Source organism: Lissotriton helveticus, chromosome 12 (genome assembly GCF_964261635.1).
Source record: "Lissotriton helveticus chromosome 12, aLisHel1.1, whole genome shotgun sequence".
NCBI lineage: Eukaryota > Metazoa > Chordata > Amphibia > Caudata > Salamandridae > Lissotriton > Lissotriton helveticus.
Window position 1 is genome coordinate 108,704,775 of NC_136073.1, and position 17,529 is coordinate 108,722,303.

General features: G+C 46.6%; 1 protein-coding gene across 1 annotated transcript in view; it reads right to left on the reverse strand.

The window, feature by feature from the left end:
- LOC144797665 (uncharacterized) overlaps positions 1-17,529 on the reverse strand; it is a 53,082-nt gene that overhangs the window by 16,785 nt on the left and 18,768 nt on the right. Inside the window, exon 2 of the mRNA XM_078668381.1 lies at positions 14,080-14,430. Within this exon, the coding sequence (XP_078524507.1) occupies positions 14,080-14,430 (351 nt within the window). The remainder of the gene's footprint in view (positions 1-14,079; positions 14,431-17,529) is intronic.

Consider the following 17,529-nt stretch of genomic DNA (forward strand, 5'->3'; position numbering starts at 1 on the left):
ACCTTTCACATACATATCAAACCCGTACCTCCCAGAGGCGAAGGTTCTGGGGAGCGGACTCAGACTAAAATGCCCTGCAGCACTAAAAGGGTGAGAAAAGGACCTTCTCATGAGACCTATCTATTAAGGCAGCAGTGCGTTGTGAACATCACAGTCTGGCAGGTATCGAGAACACTCACTCCTAGTACCAATGCCATTGTAGCAGCCTTGCCTTGATGGAATGGGCTCTCAGTCCCACAGGGGTGATTTTATGGCCAATGTTTAGCAGATACTAATGCAGAGAACTATCCACCTTGACAGGGTGTTCTTTTGCACTGCTCTGGAATTTTGCACCTGAGAAAATGACTAAAAGCTGATTGCATACCTGGGGAGATTTCATCTGGTCGAAGTAAGAACTCAGCAAACGGAAGGAGATGATGGACGGAGCACTGAAACTTTTCAGACACTCACCCCCAGTCACTGATCTGGGTTGAATCCATCATCGTTGCAAATCAGTCTTGACCATGTGCCTCATGGGAACAGTCCAGCCCGAACTGCCAAGCCATGTCTTCCCTGGACCGGAAACCAGCTTCCTGGGACCGGTTTTGGGCTAACAGCCCTCATCAGTGGGGTTAGCTTAAATCCAGTGGTAAAGCGAGCAAGGGACCCACATCTGGGCATACCCTGCCAGCTTAGGGCGAACAAAGCAAACACAAGGAGATGATGGACGGAGCACTGAAACTGTTCAGACACTCACCCCAGTCACAGATCTGGGTTGAATCTATCATTGTTCTTTAGCTCACTTCGCCACCCCAGTTCAGACACAGCTATATGCAAATCAGTCTTGACCCTGTGCTTCATGGGAACAGTCCAGCCCGAACTGCCAAGCCATGCCTTCCCTGGACCGGAAACAAGCATCCTGGGACCGGTTTCGGGCTAACATCCCTCATCAGCCAGGCTAGCTTGAATCCAGTTGCAAAGCAAAGTAAGAACTCAACACTCTCCTGTTTCAATGTGATGCAGCCACTCATCCTTGTTGAGACATAAAATGGAGTAGAAAGCAGACAATGTGATAGATTGGCCATCATGGAATGTCACCACAATCTTAGGGAAGAACGCAGCCTGGGCCATCAACACCAACTTGTCCAGAAAAAAGGCAGTGTCGGACGGCTGTACCAACAGTTCCTGCAGCTCACGGTAATAAGAAACACCGGTTTCACAATCAAGAGCATAAAGGAGCCGCTATGCATAGGCTCGAAGGGTAGGCACATAAGAAATGTCAAGAGCATGCTAAGGTCCCATTTGGGCATGTATAAAACGTTTAATGGAACTCATCTACTGGTGAGTCAAGCAAGTAAGGCTGGGCCCATAAACAAAGAAAGACCAACAGGGACGGTAGGTAACCTTTCACTGTGCTCACTACAGGGCCTTGCTGGTCCAAGGACATACCAATCTAAAGAACATTGGAAAATATGCCTTTTAGGGATTGGTCTGTAATCACCACTGGGTATGGGTTCCCACGCAGTAAGGCCAAACCCTGCCTTAACTATTGTTACCACACAAAATGCCAATACTGCCGAATAATTTCAACGTACTATTTTGATTCCTGCATCTGAATTTAAACTGAATGCAAAGGAGACTTTTATCATTGAGTTAATCCATATAGGTTTGCATTTTATTTGCAAATATTCCTCTTTTTCATATTTTTCAGAAGATTTTTTGTTTACAAAACATTTTCTTGAAGCACATTACAAACAAAACGAAACATAAACATTAATTGTGAAAAACTTTACTTTCATACTTCATTCATACTGGGGGACATGATCCATCATACTCAACAAACACTCAACCAATTGTCAGTCTAAAAAGTCATACAGTTTTTACAATTTATATACACTTTGTTTTATGAAGCCATAGATTCTCATTCGTAATTTGACTCTCTATTTCCAGATAAAATGCATTCAAATATCTTGTGGCTTCCACGTATGAAACGTGATCTGAAAGGGTCTACGCGTTTCGAACTCCTTAATTCTGGAGTTCTCGTCAGGACCGTGGGCTGTAAATGACAAACGGGGGACCTGTATTAGTGTGGGTTCTATGTAAAACTGCTTTTAGTTCAACACCCACTTCTTTGTCTCTTACCTCTTTAAGTTGAAGCGAGCTGTGCCTCATCGTTTTCATCATATTCATCATATTCCGCGAAGCGGGACCACCTATGTAACATATATATGAAAAACTTTACCGGACAACCGGTAAGAATCCCCACAGCTCCCTCATCTAGTCCAAAACCAATTGAGAGTAGCGCTAACAGCTCATCCATAATCTTTTTCAGAACCAGAAAAGCAAGACACATTTTTACCAGTGAGTATGACTTCACGTATGTTTCCTTGACACTGAGAGTTGCCGAACATTATCGGATTAAATATAGTTCATATATATGTTACATAGGTGGTCCCGCTTCGCGGAATATGATGAATATGATGAAAACGATGAGGCACAGCTAGCTTCAACTTAAAGAGGTAAGAGACAAAGAAGTGGGTGTTGAACTAAAAGCAGTTTTACATAGAACCCACACTAATACAGGTCCCCCGTTTGTCATTTACAGCCCACGGTCCTGACGAGAACTCCAGAATTAAGGAGTTCGAAACGCGTAGACCCTTTCAGATCACGTTTCATACGTGGAAGCCACAAGATATTTGAATGCATTTTCTCTGGAAATAGAGAGTCAAATTACGAATGAGAATCTATGGCTTCATAAAACAAAGTGTATATAAATTGTAAAAACTGTATGACTTTTTAGACTGACAATTGGTTGAGTGTTTGTTGAGTATGATGGATCATGTCCCCCAGTATGAATGAAGTATGAAAGTAAAGTTTTTCACAATTAATGTTTATGTTTCGTTTTGTTTGTAATGTGCTTCAAGAAAATGTTTTGTAAACAAAAAATCTTCTGAAAAATATGAAAAAGAGGAATATTTGCAAATAAAATGCAAACCTATATGGATTAACTCAATGATAAAAGTCTCCTTTGCATTCAGTTTAAATTCAGATGCAGGAATCAAAATAGTACGTTGAAATTATTCGGCAGTATTGGCATTTTTTAGGGATTGGTGGCTCAGGCACCTCACCAGGCAATAAACTGGTCCAATCGTCCAGCGTTTATGGGCTCTGCGAAAGAGTATCTGGCTTCAAGGACAACATTCACCATCTGAAGAAGAAACTATGTTTCTGTCTGTTTTCTTTTTCGTCTAAATGGAGGACAACTGTGATCTAGCGCCCCATCTGCCATCCTGATCACCGCTGCAAATGAACTACTTTATTCTGCGGGTGGCCAAATCTCCCTTTTAGGGAAGGTGTCTAGTGCACTAGCATTTTGTAAGTCGAAGTATAGTGGACCACTAGTATAGTGCGGGAGAAGAATCCATCATTCTCCTCTTCATCATCATGGTCCTGGGGGACAATAATTTGGGTGGGTGGGGGAAGCGGAGGTGTGAAAGGGGCATATCCAGTGGTTTGTAGTTAGGCACCAAGAGGGGACGACAGGAAAACGGACTCTGAAAAAGGGATCACAACCTGGGCTATACGATATTTTGCTTTTGGATAAGTCCAGAATGTATGTGTTTTATGATGAAAAATGATTCAGCTTGATATTAAATGCTAACAAAATCTGTTTAAAAAAAACAGAAAAAGAAAAAAAAATCATGGTCCTGGGGGACCCCAAGTGTTTCTTGTGAATGGTCAAAGTTAGGATCAAATGGAGCATTTGCTGACAGTTACATCTTGGAAAAGGAACAGGTTTAGAGTGAGGCTGCATAATGACCAGATGGACTTTCGTTACCTTGTAGCATGAAAGTAGTTGAGCTCAGTCCACATATGGACATCCACATATGGACATCAGCACTAAGTTTTCCATCAGCACCGGTGGAGTCGGTATCGCCGTTCGAGTGACAAGTACCTGCATGGATCTTGGGGTCAGTGTGGAAGTCTGTGCCACAGACAGTATGGGACTGGTAACAGGTCCCAAGGAGACAGACGGTGTTAGGAGAGGACCCACCGGTAGTAATCTGACTGTAGGTCTCAGAAGCTCTGTGGGCCAAAGGGGTGTCAGAGAGAGCCAGAATAACACTAAAGGTAAGTGGCATGGCCTCCATGAAAGCCTCTATCTGCAGCATGGTCAATGACGACCCTGGACAATTCGGGTACCTCATAACTAGCTGAGGAATTGATCTTCAAGACAGGGCTTCTAATGAATGCAATGTTTTTTTATCTTGACACCCTCACGCCTTCTCTTGCGAGCTAGAGTGGTGGGATGGGTTTGAGTTCCAATTCCTGTTTTTGTGTTTGCGCTTCGACTTACCTGGAAACATCGCCAGGGAAGTGGATCACTCATGAGAATGGCCTTGTGACCCGGATTGAGGCTGGCTTGTGACTTGGCTAGAGTGTTGAGCCTCATATGTGACTTTTTCGTGTGTTCCATGATGTAGAGCTTCGCCTCTGGTACCAGATTACTTGAAGGTGCATGACAGCGCACAAGTCGTGACTGGAGCCCAGACACCAAAGGCACACTTTGAGTGGGCCTGTGAAAGACACCTGCTTCCTTGAGTCCTGGCATTGTTTATGCCTGTAGTTTTCAGAGGGGACATGATTCCCTGGTGCACTGTCTAAATGTTTTGGAATCTTCATAAGAACAACAAAAGTTGGGAGCTGAGCTCCAAATCCGTGTTGGAAGGTGCAGAAAGGAGGGAACTGATGTCAGTGCGCAGAGGTGGTGCTTATATGTGGCTCCTCTCCATCACTTCTTGGGCAGTATGAGGTAAACATGGACACCTCCTGGCTCTGGGAACTCTGCTGTTGAAATTTCCCAGATCCAGTTGAGCACCTGGGAATATTCTTAAAGTGAGGCATCTTAGATTAGAAGTATCCACCAAAGGTGTGTTTTTTATGAGTTAATTACTTTTTTAGATCTAAGGGATGAGTCGAGATTTTGAGGGGTAAAAAGGTTTTTGGGATGGGAATGGGTTTACAGTTAAGGGGGTTTAAGTTTAGGGGAGTCAGTATAAGGTTTTAAGGGTTTTTTAGGTTCTGATGATGTTTATTTAAAATGTTACTAGGATTTTTTACGGTTCAGGAAAGGGCAGAGTTTTGGAGGGTAGGGGTTTTTACGGTTTCAGAGAGTGTTTGGGTATGCATCATTATAGAGTTTAGGAATCATATTTTTGGGTGAATATTGGGACTTTTAAGGTCCAGGGATGGGTCAAATTTTGGAGTAAATGAGATTTTAGGATTTACAAACATTATTAATTAAAACTCTACTTTAAAATGTTCATTATGTGGCATGGCCAAGATGGCGGAGTGAGCGGACATGCCTCGAAAGCTCTCCATCCACGCCGGGCCCATAGCATTACGACAGCACCCGTTCCTCCTTAATTTTCACCCAGGAGGTTTACCCCCAAGGTGGGGCATTGGTGTCTTTCCTGGGGCCCGTGAGAGCAGAGTTTGTCCCCTACCTGTGGACGGAGATCTGAGCCCCGGCATGCTGACAGCAGTGATAACGGCCGTTGCACCACCCGAAGGGGTGAAGAGAGCTAGGCCGAGCACGGCGAGCCGGAGACCAGGGCCTTGTCCACAGCCTATTGCTCCAAAAGAGGTGGGCGGCCGCCTGAGACTTTGCACAAATTAAAGCGGTGGCACGGGTGTGAGACAGGACCCTGTCCGGGGCTGAACGGACAGGCCACTGGACTGGGAGAGGCGCAGCCTTGAGCTACGCGGCCAGGAGGATACCGGGCCTGTGACCGGAGCTCAGGAGTGCTTTCCTTGGGGCTCCTCTTCTGCATTTCTGGTAAGGAGTAGTCAACGACTGGACAGGGCAAGCTGGGAGCATCCATCAGCCCGTGTGACGGAGCTCGAGTGGTCAAAAGAAGAGATTGAGCGTCAGGGCCCTCCCGAGATTTTGGCGCCCGCCCGTACATTAGAAGAGTCGCCTCCAAAAGGCAAAGAGTTGGCATTTGAGTTGAGGAGTTGGCGGGGAGGAATACGGGCCCAAGCCATGGTGCAACATACAACCACGGACAGTTAGGCTCCAACGAGCACTTTGTAGGCCTGGGGTGTGGGCTGAAGGCTCAGGAGGAGCAAAGACACAGAAATATGCGGGGTGCTCCCGGTGACTAGAAGAGGCAAGCATGGTGACCTAATTTGGCCTTCCTCTCAACATAACTCTCTGGACTCCCTTGTGGGGACCTGTGGGGACCTGTATAGACCTCCACCCAGAGTTGCCTAGGGCCCATCGCTGGGGGATGGTATGTTGGGAGCCGGAGGGGTGGAACTCGGGGGCTCCATCACTGGCCGTCCTTTGCGACTGAGTGCAGAACGAGACAGTGGACCTGGAGGAGGTGCGGTCACCGGCGTAGTGGGTTGGGCGTGTACTGACCAACACGGCAGCCCTCTGGCCTTAGGGCCCAAGTCTAAGGCACCATAGAATAGAAGAGGTCCGGCTCATACGATTGATCTGGTGGATGACATTCCGCCCTTCGGTCACAGATTGACCTCATGCCAACCGTCGTCCTAACCAAATTAGAGAGTGGACACAGACTGGACTGGACGAGTGCTTGATGCAGCCTGAGGCATGCTGGACCTAGAGAAACATCCTTAGGCCTGAGATGAAGCTAGCAGGGGAGCTGGTCTTGAAAACATGGCATCGAAAATGAATCGCACAGTATGTGATTTGCTTCTGAAAAGCTCTGTGTAACCCCAAGGGGACAAAGCGCCTTCGGTAGAGTTGAAACTGGCCAGCGCAGGAGCGGGAGATGAAAGTTCTATAACCGGTGAATTCCTGGAGGTGTTGTTTGCCTTTCTTCGAGAAGACATATTAGCTGTAAAGAAGGTTCTCCAGAAGGAACTGAGAGAGGTGCGTCGAGACGTCAACGCCGTCGGCGAGAGAGTGGTGGCCCTGGAGGAAGGCTCTATAGCCAGAGACAAAGAAATTGCAGCCCTTTAACAGGAAGTCATTTGGCTACAGGACCAACAACTTCATCTGCAGGTGCACACAGAGGACCTGAAGAATATGTTAAGGCGGAACAATATCTGCATCCGGACAGTCCCCACAGGTGTGGAGGGTGCGGAGCTTGAGGGGTATGTTCAGGCTCTGTTTGGCTTCGTCTTGGGCACATCAGCTGAGAGTGTGGTTACAGTGGATCTGTGCCATCATGTGTGTCCTCCCTGCCGGCTCAATCATCCTCCTGCAAATATTCTGGTCTGTGTACACAACTTTACAGTAAAAGAAGCCATAATTAAGGCAGCCCGATCCGCTCCGACACTACAATTTAGAGATCATGCTCAGCAGCTCTTCCAGGACCTTGCAGCAAGAACCTTACAGAGGAGAAAGGATTTTCGTCCTGTAATTACCCATCTGCGTTCATTGGGCATTGCCTACTCGTGGGGCCACCCCTTTTGTCTGATATTCTTACACGAAGGCAAACCCATCAGCTTCGCTCCCTGGATGAAACGTGTAAGATCCTCAACTTGGACCTCAGTGAGCATGCCTCTCAGCGATCCTCTGTAGAGGACAAGGCCTCCGTTGGACATAGCCGAGGACCTAATCTCTGTTCCAGACTTGAACACCTTCGCCCTGATCCAGACACAATTGTTAAGGAAAGGTCGGCTGTGCTGTGCATCCTCTCTGGCACAGGGGAAGAAGAAGTTGATAATCCCAGCAGAGGTATTTCTTGGATGTTTAGGCGGATTGGTGTTTTGGGTTTAGTGGGGACAGGGGCTGTGAATCTTCCAAGCGTCTCAGTTAATGTGGACTCCTCCCAACCATATAGCCATGTTATCCCATAGGGGTGCATGTGCGTGAACCTAGCAACTTGTAAGCAGAAATCAGGCACGAAGGGTGATTTGTATGATAAGGTTTGTTGTGGATGCCGTCGGGGCAAATCTATAAAGCAATGGCAAGCCTCCTCCGTTGTGCACTATGGACCGTTCCAAGTGAACCCAGAAAGGAACAACGTTGGTCCTGGTCCACATGTATGACAGTTTCAAGTGAGGTAGTGTAGTGTAATAGTATTCGACACACGGTAAACCCAAGCGTCTGCTATGTTTCTATTGGTTATCAACTTAGAGCTTTTCATTCTGAACTTCATAAATCCACAGATGATATTTTTGATATCTTTGTCTATGGAGTGATGCACTCATGTTCTTGCCAACAAGGGTAGCATACCAAGAACATATATGAAGGGTTTAGGTCCACTAACATTTTGACTACTAGGACCTTGCTCAAGAGGATGAGGTTGAGTTGATCCCATTTCGTATAGTGCAATGTGGTTTAGTGATGAGTGGTTCTAGATTGTCAGCCACGATCCTCTCAAGCTCGCAGTTTACCAGTCTCACCAGATATTTAAGGCTCTTGGTTTTCCATTAAAATGGGTTTCCCTCGATAGCCATGTTGGTGCTGATACGCGACGACATGGGCAATGCTCCACTTTTATCCCAGTTGATTCTATAACAATGGCAGAGAAGGCTATTATGAGGGACATCAGTGCCTAGAGGGACCTCTCTATGTTGGTACGGGTCAACAGAATTTCATCCACATAGAGCAGTATTTTAGCGTGGCCAAAGGGGGTATCAATGCCCATAATTTAGGGGGAGAGTTGGATGGCCATTGTTAGGGGTTCCATCGCTAGTAAGAAGAGCAACAGGGAGTCAAGCCTCATAGTGGTGAGGCTTGAGCTTATAGTGCATGTGTAAGGCTTTAGACATGTACAGGTTGTTGACATGCATTTTCTAAAAACCTATGCTGTTCGACTGTTGGCCTTTTTGTATCCAGTCGTATGTGTGCCATAGTTGCTTGTTCTAGGGAGTTCTTGCTGCTGCGTCCACTTTTTATCGGCCATTGCTGCATCTCATCATGGGATCCACAATGTGGCCTCAGCTGCACCCATGATGTGGGTTGAGTGAACTGAGCCCTTGTTATTTTGGAGGTAAGAGGTCATGTGCACCTTTAGCTTCATCTTTTCATGTAGAAGCATATAACGGGTAATGTTGAGGTGCTAGGGTTTTCTCAGGGGTTTGCTAATATTGTAGTTTACAGTTAGACTAACACCGGCATGATCACAGATGGAGCCTTCCAGGATTGTACAGTCTAGGGCCAATGGTGTGAAAGGGTGAGAGATGAGGAAGTAGTTGAGTTGTGATTGTGTGCCATGAAGTGCTAAGAAAAAGGTAATTTCATTTCTGATGGGGATAAAAGCCACCATATATCTAGCAACCCTTGGCCGCCTAGGATGTCCTTGAGGAGTGCTCTGTCTCTATTGTTGTGTGTGTCAAGGGAGCCCGTGCGTTTGATGATCGTGTTAGGTGGATCCGTTTCAATCACCTCCCAAAATGGCGTGCTGTGTGTGGAGTTCGGTCAGGATCCGATTCAGATGCATAGGAATCTGGCTTTATTCCAGTTAGGGACATAGACAGATGCAACACACACTACAGGGGTACTGATCCAGAGCTTTGCAAAGATGAATGGGCACATGTCTCTCAACCAGGTCCCTGGAACTGTGCACTGGGGAGATTTATGTATCAGAATGGCTAACCCACATGTCTTGGGGCCGACGTCAAAGGAAAGGTTTTGACCGGGGGAGGGATGGGGAGGGCTGCAACAGCCACAGACGACTTAGCCCACCCAGTTATTTTTAGCTTGTTGCTTTCCATGGGGTTAAGATGTGTCTCTTGAAGGAGGGCTATATCAGCATGCTTAGGAGTTAAGTAGGTCAAGACCTTCTTCCGTTCTACATTCAGGGTGAGGATTGAGAGCGGTTTGAGTGTCACAGAAGTAGCCGCAGCAAGAGTAATGTAGCCGAATGAGTCAGTCGGCTGGAGGGGCGGGTAAGGTTGAGGGCAGAGTGGATGTGGTCCATGTAGTGCTTATTTCAGTGACATTCCAGGTAGGACAAGCAGGGAAGGCAAAGGGAGAGACGGATGGAGGCGGTGGATGAGAGAAGGGAAGGAGTTTAGGAGGGAGAGGGGAGGTGTGCAGGCAAATCGAGGTCAGAGACCTTAGTGAAGGTGCAGTAGAAGGCACTAGAAGGGTGACAGAGGGTAAAAGGGGGTGTATAAGGCATTTTATTACCTACCTGAGGTGCGGTGTGTGGACTGAGCTGGTTTGCGCTTGCATAATGACACGGGCGACTGCGTAAAATATTCTTTTTTTGTTTTGCCATGCTGCACAGCATTAGGGATACTGTACACCATGTCTAACAACCCTTGACAAAGCCAATAGGTCACAAAGGAGAGACCTATTGGCATCGCCAATGCTTGCTACATGTTATCCCCCTGCCCTGTGGGATTGTAAGGCATACCTCAGGGGTGACATATGCATAGATGAAATAGGGTTTTCATACATGGCACAGGCATTTTTCATTGCCGTGTGTCACTGCAATGCATTTAAACTGCACCCCAGCTAGAACACAGTGGTGTTCCTGGAAGACATATATTTGTGTCATATATGTGGGTGGTGCAAATGCACACTTTAAACCACATACAACAGTTTACTTTCCTGGCTATATGTGCACTTTAGGCACAATTTACTGGTACAATGCACAGAGTCCTAAAGACAGCAAAAAGAATGTTCAGAAAGTGAAAATAAAGTTGCTACAGCAGCCATATTCAAATCAATCTTGGTCTGCTCCAACAGGAAGCCACACCAGATCTCCTATTGAGAAGAACATCATGAATCTCAGACTAGTACCTGCCTCTGGGGCCTTGTTAGTGATGTACAGCCTGAGTCCAATGGCACAGTGAGCACAGGGCTCATATCAGGGCATCCCCATTGCACCCATGGTGTCTCACTTAGAAAAACAGAAAAGTGATGGGCAAAAGATTGAATTATTTTCAGCCACTATTAATTATTTAGGCCACATTCCAGTCTATCATTTTTTGCTCACTTTACGACTTTAGACGGAAAGCAGCCGTATAGAGACCGGTCTTGGTCCTGCTCCTGCAGGAACAGTCCAGTCCACACTGCCAGACTATGTTCCATCTAGATAAGCATTGCCGGACCGGTTTCATCAGTCTGTTGTAGCCTGAGTCCAAAGGCAGAATGAGCACAGGACTCTTGTGGATCCACCTGTCACACTGAGGGTGCCTCACTTAGAAAAACAAAAAGTTTCTTCACAACTATCAACAGACTTAGCAATAGTAACTCCACTGTCAGTTAACTCAACATTAATTGCAACCCCATCATCAAAGGAACCATCATCAACCAATGTTATCATAAATGTATCTACCACTGAAACAACCATCAGCACGGTCAAAAAGAAGTACATTTGTGGCCTGCATAACTATTACTAATGTTAAAATAGGTAATTCCAGCATCAGCAAAACAATCATATTTGTCAAAAAAAGCAATTTCATTATCAACACAGCTGTTCATAAAGGAATTCTTTAGCTGTGCCTGGAACCCCCAAACATTTAACGATGCCAGGTACAACACTCTGCTGAGTGGCAGCAACTGATGTCAAATGATAATTAAAAAATGCGAACTGCACTCTGTCCTCGTATATTAATCAGACGTATTTCCTGTTTCACTTTTGGCAACTTTTATAATTTAAAATTGTGTTATTTATTCTTCTACTCTGTGTAAGACTGCCTTTATTTTTAAGATTTGTCCTACAAACAGCATTAGGTGTCTTGGCAGACTTATATAATTAAATAAAATCATAAATTCAAAATGCATATGTAGAGGATGTTTGGTCTGCCAACTTCATTCATTGGTCTGTTTAAGTGCTATTCACATTTTTTATTTTCCCACTGACAGCATCCAGCTTAGGCAGTGGGTCTGCCTACGTCAGCCACAGGCTGCATTGTACTTAGATTGGTGCCATTTTGCATAACCATTTGTGCACATCCAGCTAAAAAACAATATTGTGTCCTCCAGTGCCAGGACTGGTGAGCCCAGCTGCTAGGCCAAACACTGTGATGGTTAAGTGTGTACTTTTGTTGTTTGAATGCATATACATGCTGCCTTTAGACGGCAGCATTTTTACTTTTTTTCACTTTTGATTTCTATTGTATATGTTCACAAAAAAACAAAAAACACTGCTTGCTTGAAAAGGTCAGACCTAATGGCTTTGTAAATGAGGGTCACATTTTGTAATCCACAAATTTACTAAGGGGCCAATTACGATGTTTGACTGAAAGCCTCCTCCCGACAGTTGGAATCTCCTCGACGGTGTCGGAACCGTTCCAACCGACTTGGTATGTTTACAATCCGCCCAATCCATTATGATGTTCGTGGTCGGAATGTAAACCATGCAGTCACTCAGAATCGGATCTGACTGGCTCTCAGAGAATTAGTGTCAGTCGGAACCGTATTGTAAATCACTAAGGACAGTGTTTCCGACCTCGCCATTTCTATGCCGATTTCCAACAGCCTTTCCGTGTCGGCCTGTCCGACATGGAAAGATTATTGGAAAGTGACTTTGGGGGCCCGTAGCCGGGCCCCCTTCATCCTGGGGCCTCCAGTCGGGGGCTAAGGGGGACCTAAGAGACCCCACTCTAAAAACCTGCACTGTGTGGCAGGTACCGTGGGGTGCCCGCGACAGGGTGCAGGATTTTACACACAAACCCCATTTACGTTGACGGGTGGAACACTCTGGCCCGGGACCAGGGTTCAATTCCCTGCCTCGGCGGGTCTTGGGCTCAAAAATTCCATGGACCTGATAATTCTCGCCTCGGTGCCTATTCCAATCATGGAGTCCCACTCTGCAACTCTGGGCAATAGCTTGCTTAATCTCCACAACGGCCCCCACAACGCTAAAGGATGCCTGGCCTCCACCTTGGGGGTGCCCAGGAGTGGACACCTCACAGGGAAAGCCAGGAAGGGTTCCACAGCGGTATTCGTACAAGCGCCTTGAGACCCTTGCGGGTGAGTAGTGCGCTATACAAGTATCAATTTACATTTACATTTACAGGCTCCCATAGGAAACAATAGTTGCATCGTAATAAGGTGGGCGAAACCGCTGACCGCGAGTCGTCGGTCTCGATTCCAAGACGGTGTCAGGCAGAAAGTTTCCGCACAACATTGTAATCAGCCCCTTAATATGTGTTGAAACATTTGTGTGTAAGTGTAAAACAATTAACAATGTATTTATCTGTTCGCATGCTTGTGATCATCTATACTATGTTTACCAACAGTATTATCATAGGGTAGTAACAGCCATTTCTGATATATCATCACCAGTAATACAAGTATCCCCATTGTTAAAACAACCACACACTGAATGCACCCACCACTAATGTAAACAGATGTAATACTTGCATTATAGTCAAACACACCAACACAGCCACTACTGCACAGGAGGCACACCAAGCTACGATCAGCACCGATTTTGCTGTCACAGCTATGTTAGACCATCACTACTTCACCATCATCCATAAGAATTAAAAAAAACACAAATGCAAGATATTTCCAAAATTTACTGAACACAGTCACATCTGCACTGGGGGCACACCAAGCTAAGATCGGCACTCTCATGTCCAGGTTAGAACATCACCACTCCACCATCACCCATAAGACAAAAAAACAAACAAATGCAAGATGTTTTCAAAATTCACTCAACCAATGACAGATTTATTACCATCACTACCCCAACTTTCATGAACAGCAGTACAAATAAGATACCATTGCCACACGGTCTGCCCTTTTCACCAACCAGCTCATTATGATTAAATCACTTCCAATGTCAATGTCCACACATTCACTATCAGCACCAGCATAGCAATCATGTCATTAACCTTTCAAAGAAAACACCAACCATAAGACTACTCTCCTCTTCCATTACTAACAACAACCCTATCCTCGCACCCACCTTCCACTGTTCACAATCAGAATCACTTGTATGCCTTTATAATCACCATGGTGAACACAGCCCTTATGAGTCTTCCTCACTTCCCCCACCCTTGTTTCAGCCCCTTCACCATCGAATTCACCTCCCCCCAATTATCAAGCCAAATGTGACTGCCACATTCCACCGCACTGCATCAACACTACTACAGCTTTTACCATCTACAAGACAGGCGTAAGAAGATAAGTTGCACGAACTGTGCCCATACTTTGCTTGGTGAAGTCAATCTCCAGACACTCTTCAAGACTTCCAGAAGGGTACGTCACAAACTTGCAGCAGAAGCTGGTCCCATTCTCCAGGTCATCGGTCCTGGTGAGGGTGATGGAAACATTATGGTCGGACTTAAAGTGAACCTGAAGATTTTCCCTGTATCCTGGATTGATATAGGTTCCCAAACCTGGATTAAAGACGGCTATGATGGTCTTATTCATACTTTTTCTTACCCAGTTCACCTGTGAAACATGTTCGTTCGGCCTGGGCAAGAAACAGTTGATTTGGAGGGGGCTTTTGGAGCTAACGGGGCTGTTGGTCCAAATATGAATGTTTTCATGGATGATTCCTAGAAGATGAAAGGAAAAAGGTTTTTACAAGTGGAACCGTTGATAATCATACATGAAGTATCTAATTCTAACATGAATGGCCATGTGTCTGTAGTCTAAGCCAATCAACAGAGTATCCCAACATATAGAGATCCCAGACTCCTAAAACTGCAGTTGCATCAGTCTAGCTCTAATTCAACAAAAGCTGATTACTCCCAGTTCTACAAAATAAAATAAAATGATGGACGGTGAGTTGAAGCTTTTCAAACACTCACCTCCAGTCACAGATCTGGGTTTGCTTGCCTCGTCACCCTAGTATGGCCCCAGCCATATGTAAATCAGTATTGACCCTGTGCCTCATTGGAACAGTCCAACCAGAACTGCCAGGTCAGGTCCTCCTTGAACCAGAAACAAGAATCCTGGGACTGGATTGGGGCAACACCCCTCATCAGGTAGTTCACCACCTTAATAAAAAGTGAGGGGCAATGGGACTGCAGTAGTTACGAGAAGTCAGTCCCGTTCAACCCTCAATCGTGAATAGGTCGACATGTTTCATGCCCTATTGGCAATTCTTCAGGACCAAAACAGTGCTCATAAACTTAGTGAGATGCCCCGCATCAGGCTGAGGCATCTAAAGGATACAACCTGTGTGGTTGCCGGATCCGGCCAGAGAGGGGTGGAGGTCAAACTCCCAGGAACAACCGGATGCAACAGCAACCCAATTGGCATCAAGGATACCAACCGGGCCCCATGTTCCACGGCCCATCTCACATGGCACCGCCCTGGCAGTATCCCTTCTTCCCTCAGGGTCCACCTCAATTCTACCCTCTGAACCCGCCACCTTTTCAAGGCAGAGGTTGGGGCAGAGGAAGAGGGCGAAAGCGAGGAGGACAGAAGGGTGTCCAGTGGTCCGACCAACCGACACCAACGAACATGATGGAAACACGGAGCATCACCACCAGAGGGAGAAGAGCCTGATCGTTAACCTCTCTACTAAAATCCTGACTCCTGTAGAAACTAGCGTCCTGGAGAAAGGACTGGGTTTTGTCCCCACCCCCATCCCCGACAGTTTCCAGGAAATGATTGAGATCAAGAACCTCTTCAGGAAGATACGTTTACGAGCTTTCTTCGATGGGACAACACAACCCCCCGCACTGGATTCCGGCCTCAGGAAACCGTCTACCTTCACCCCCACTGATGGGATGGTCCCTCCAGAAGTCCTAACTTTTGAGCGAGCGGTGCTCTCCAGCCTCAAACAAAAACCACATATTAACCAATTCCACAATTTGTCAAATGCGGAAAGACAAGCCTCAGCCACCTTGGGTAATGATGGTGCGATTGTGATAAAACCAGCAGACAAAGGGGGAGCCACAGTCCTACAGGATCGCCACGACTACGACCTGGAATGCAGACGACAGCTCTCGAACACGACTCATTACAGGCCCCTCTCTGTGGATCCGACCAAACGCTTGGCCACTTCCATTATGAGTCTAGTGATTGAAGGGGAGGTCAATGAATGGATCACCAAGAGAGAAGCTGACTTCCTCACGACTCCGGAACCCATTACACCGTATTTTTACACCCTCCCCAAAATCCACAAAGGCACCACCCCTGTCCCTGGTAGACCGATAGTCTCCGGCATCAGCTCCCTGCTGGAACCCCTGTCTCAGTTTTGTGACACTTTCTTTCAGCCGGTAGTGAAGAAAATACCCTCATATCTTCAAGACACCAGGGATGTCCTTCGCTTAATTGATGAGATGGACGGCAGCACTGATGTGGACCTACTCCTGACCCTAGACGTGGAAGCGTTGTATACGAACATCCCACAACAGGCTACTCTAGAGGCAGTCGAGTCCACCCTGAGACTGGAGGAATGGACATCTCACACCCCCATCTCATTTGTCATGGAACTGGCCAACATAGCTCTAACGGAAAACTTCTTCCGGTACGACACTCAGCTGTACCACCAGGTCCGGGGGACATCGATGGGTTCGACCTTCGCGCCGAGCGTTGCCTGTATATACATGGCAACATTCGAGAACCATTTCATCTACTCCCCAGAACGCAACCCGTTCCTGGAGAATCTGTCCCTGTGGCGCCGCTATATAGACGACATCCTGATCTTCTGGAAGGGGGACCGCACGAGCTGCGACGCCTTCTGCTCCTGGATCAACCAACAGGACCCCTTTCTGAAGTTCAGTGGGACGATCGCTGAGCACTCCATACCGTTCCTGGATCTAAGAATTCTGTTGGGCCCCACGGGCATAACCACCACTCTCTACAAAAAAGAGACCGATAGGAACAGTCTCTTGCTCTACAATAGCCACCACACCAAGGCATTGAGGGACAGTCTACCGTTTGGACAATTTCTTAGACTCCGGAGAAACTGTACCGCCATCTCCGATTACCAGCGGGAGGCGCAATCCCTACAACACAAACTCCAAGACAGGGGCTACCCGACCAAGCTATTGAAACGATCCATGAAGAGAGCCCAGAACAACAACAGGGAATCCCTTCTGGAAACTCACAGCAAAGAAAGCGAGGACATCATCACTTGCGTGACATCCTTCACGAAAAATTCGCCTTACATCAAGAGAACAGTAAACGCACACTGGGGTATTCTGAACTCTGTGTCTTTGGACATCCCTCGTCCTCGGTTCGCTTTCAAAAGAACCAGCAGCCTGAAGGACCAACTTGTCCACACCCGACCAAAGAAAACTCCTATTCGTCCGCAGAACACTCTGTGGGACCTGCCCCCTGTCACGGGACATTATCGATGTGGCAACTGTGTGGTGTGTCCACAAACAACACCAACTAAATCAGTCCGACTCTCTGATACCTTCACTTGGTGCCTGAACCGACACACCAATTGCAACAGCAGTAACTGTATTTACATGCTGACCTGTCCTTGCGGACTTAAGTACATTGGGATGACGACCCGCCCAGTAAAAATACGAGTTATGGAACATAACAGCAACATTCGCTGCAAAAAGACACAAACTCGCCTATATGCACATTGCCATGAAAAGGAGCATGCAGCTGAGGGCATCCAATGGGTCGTGCTAGAATGGCATCCTTCATTAAACCAACAGGCTCTCTTTAGGATGGAACAAAGATGG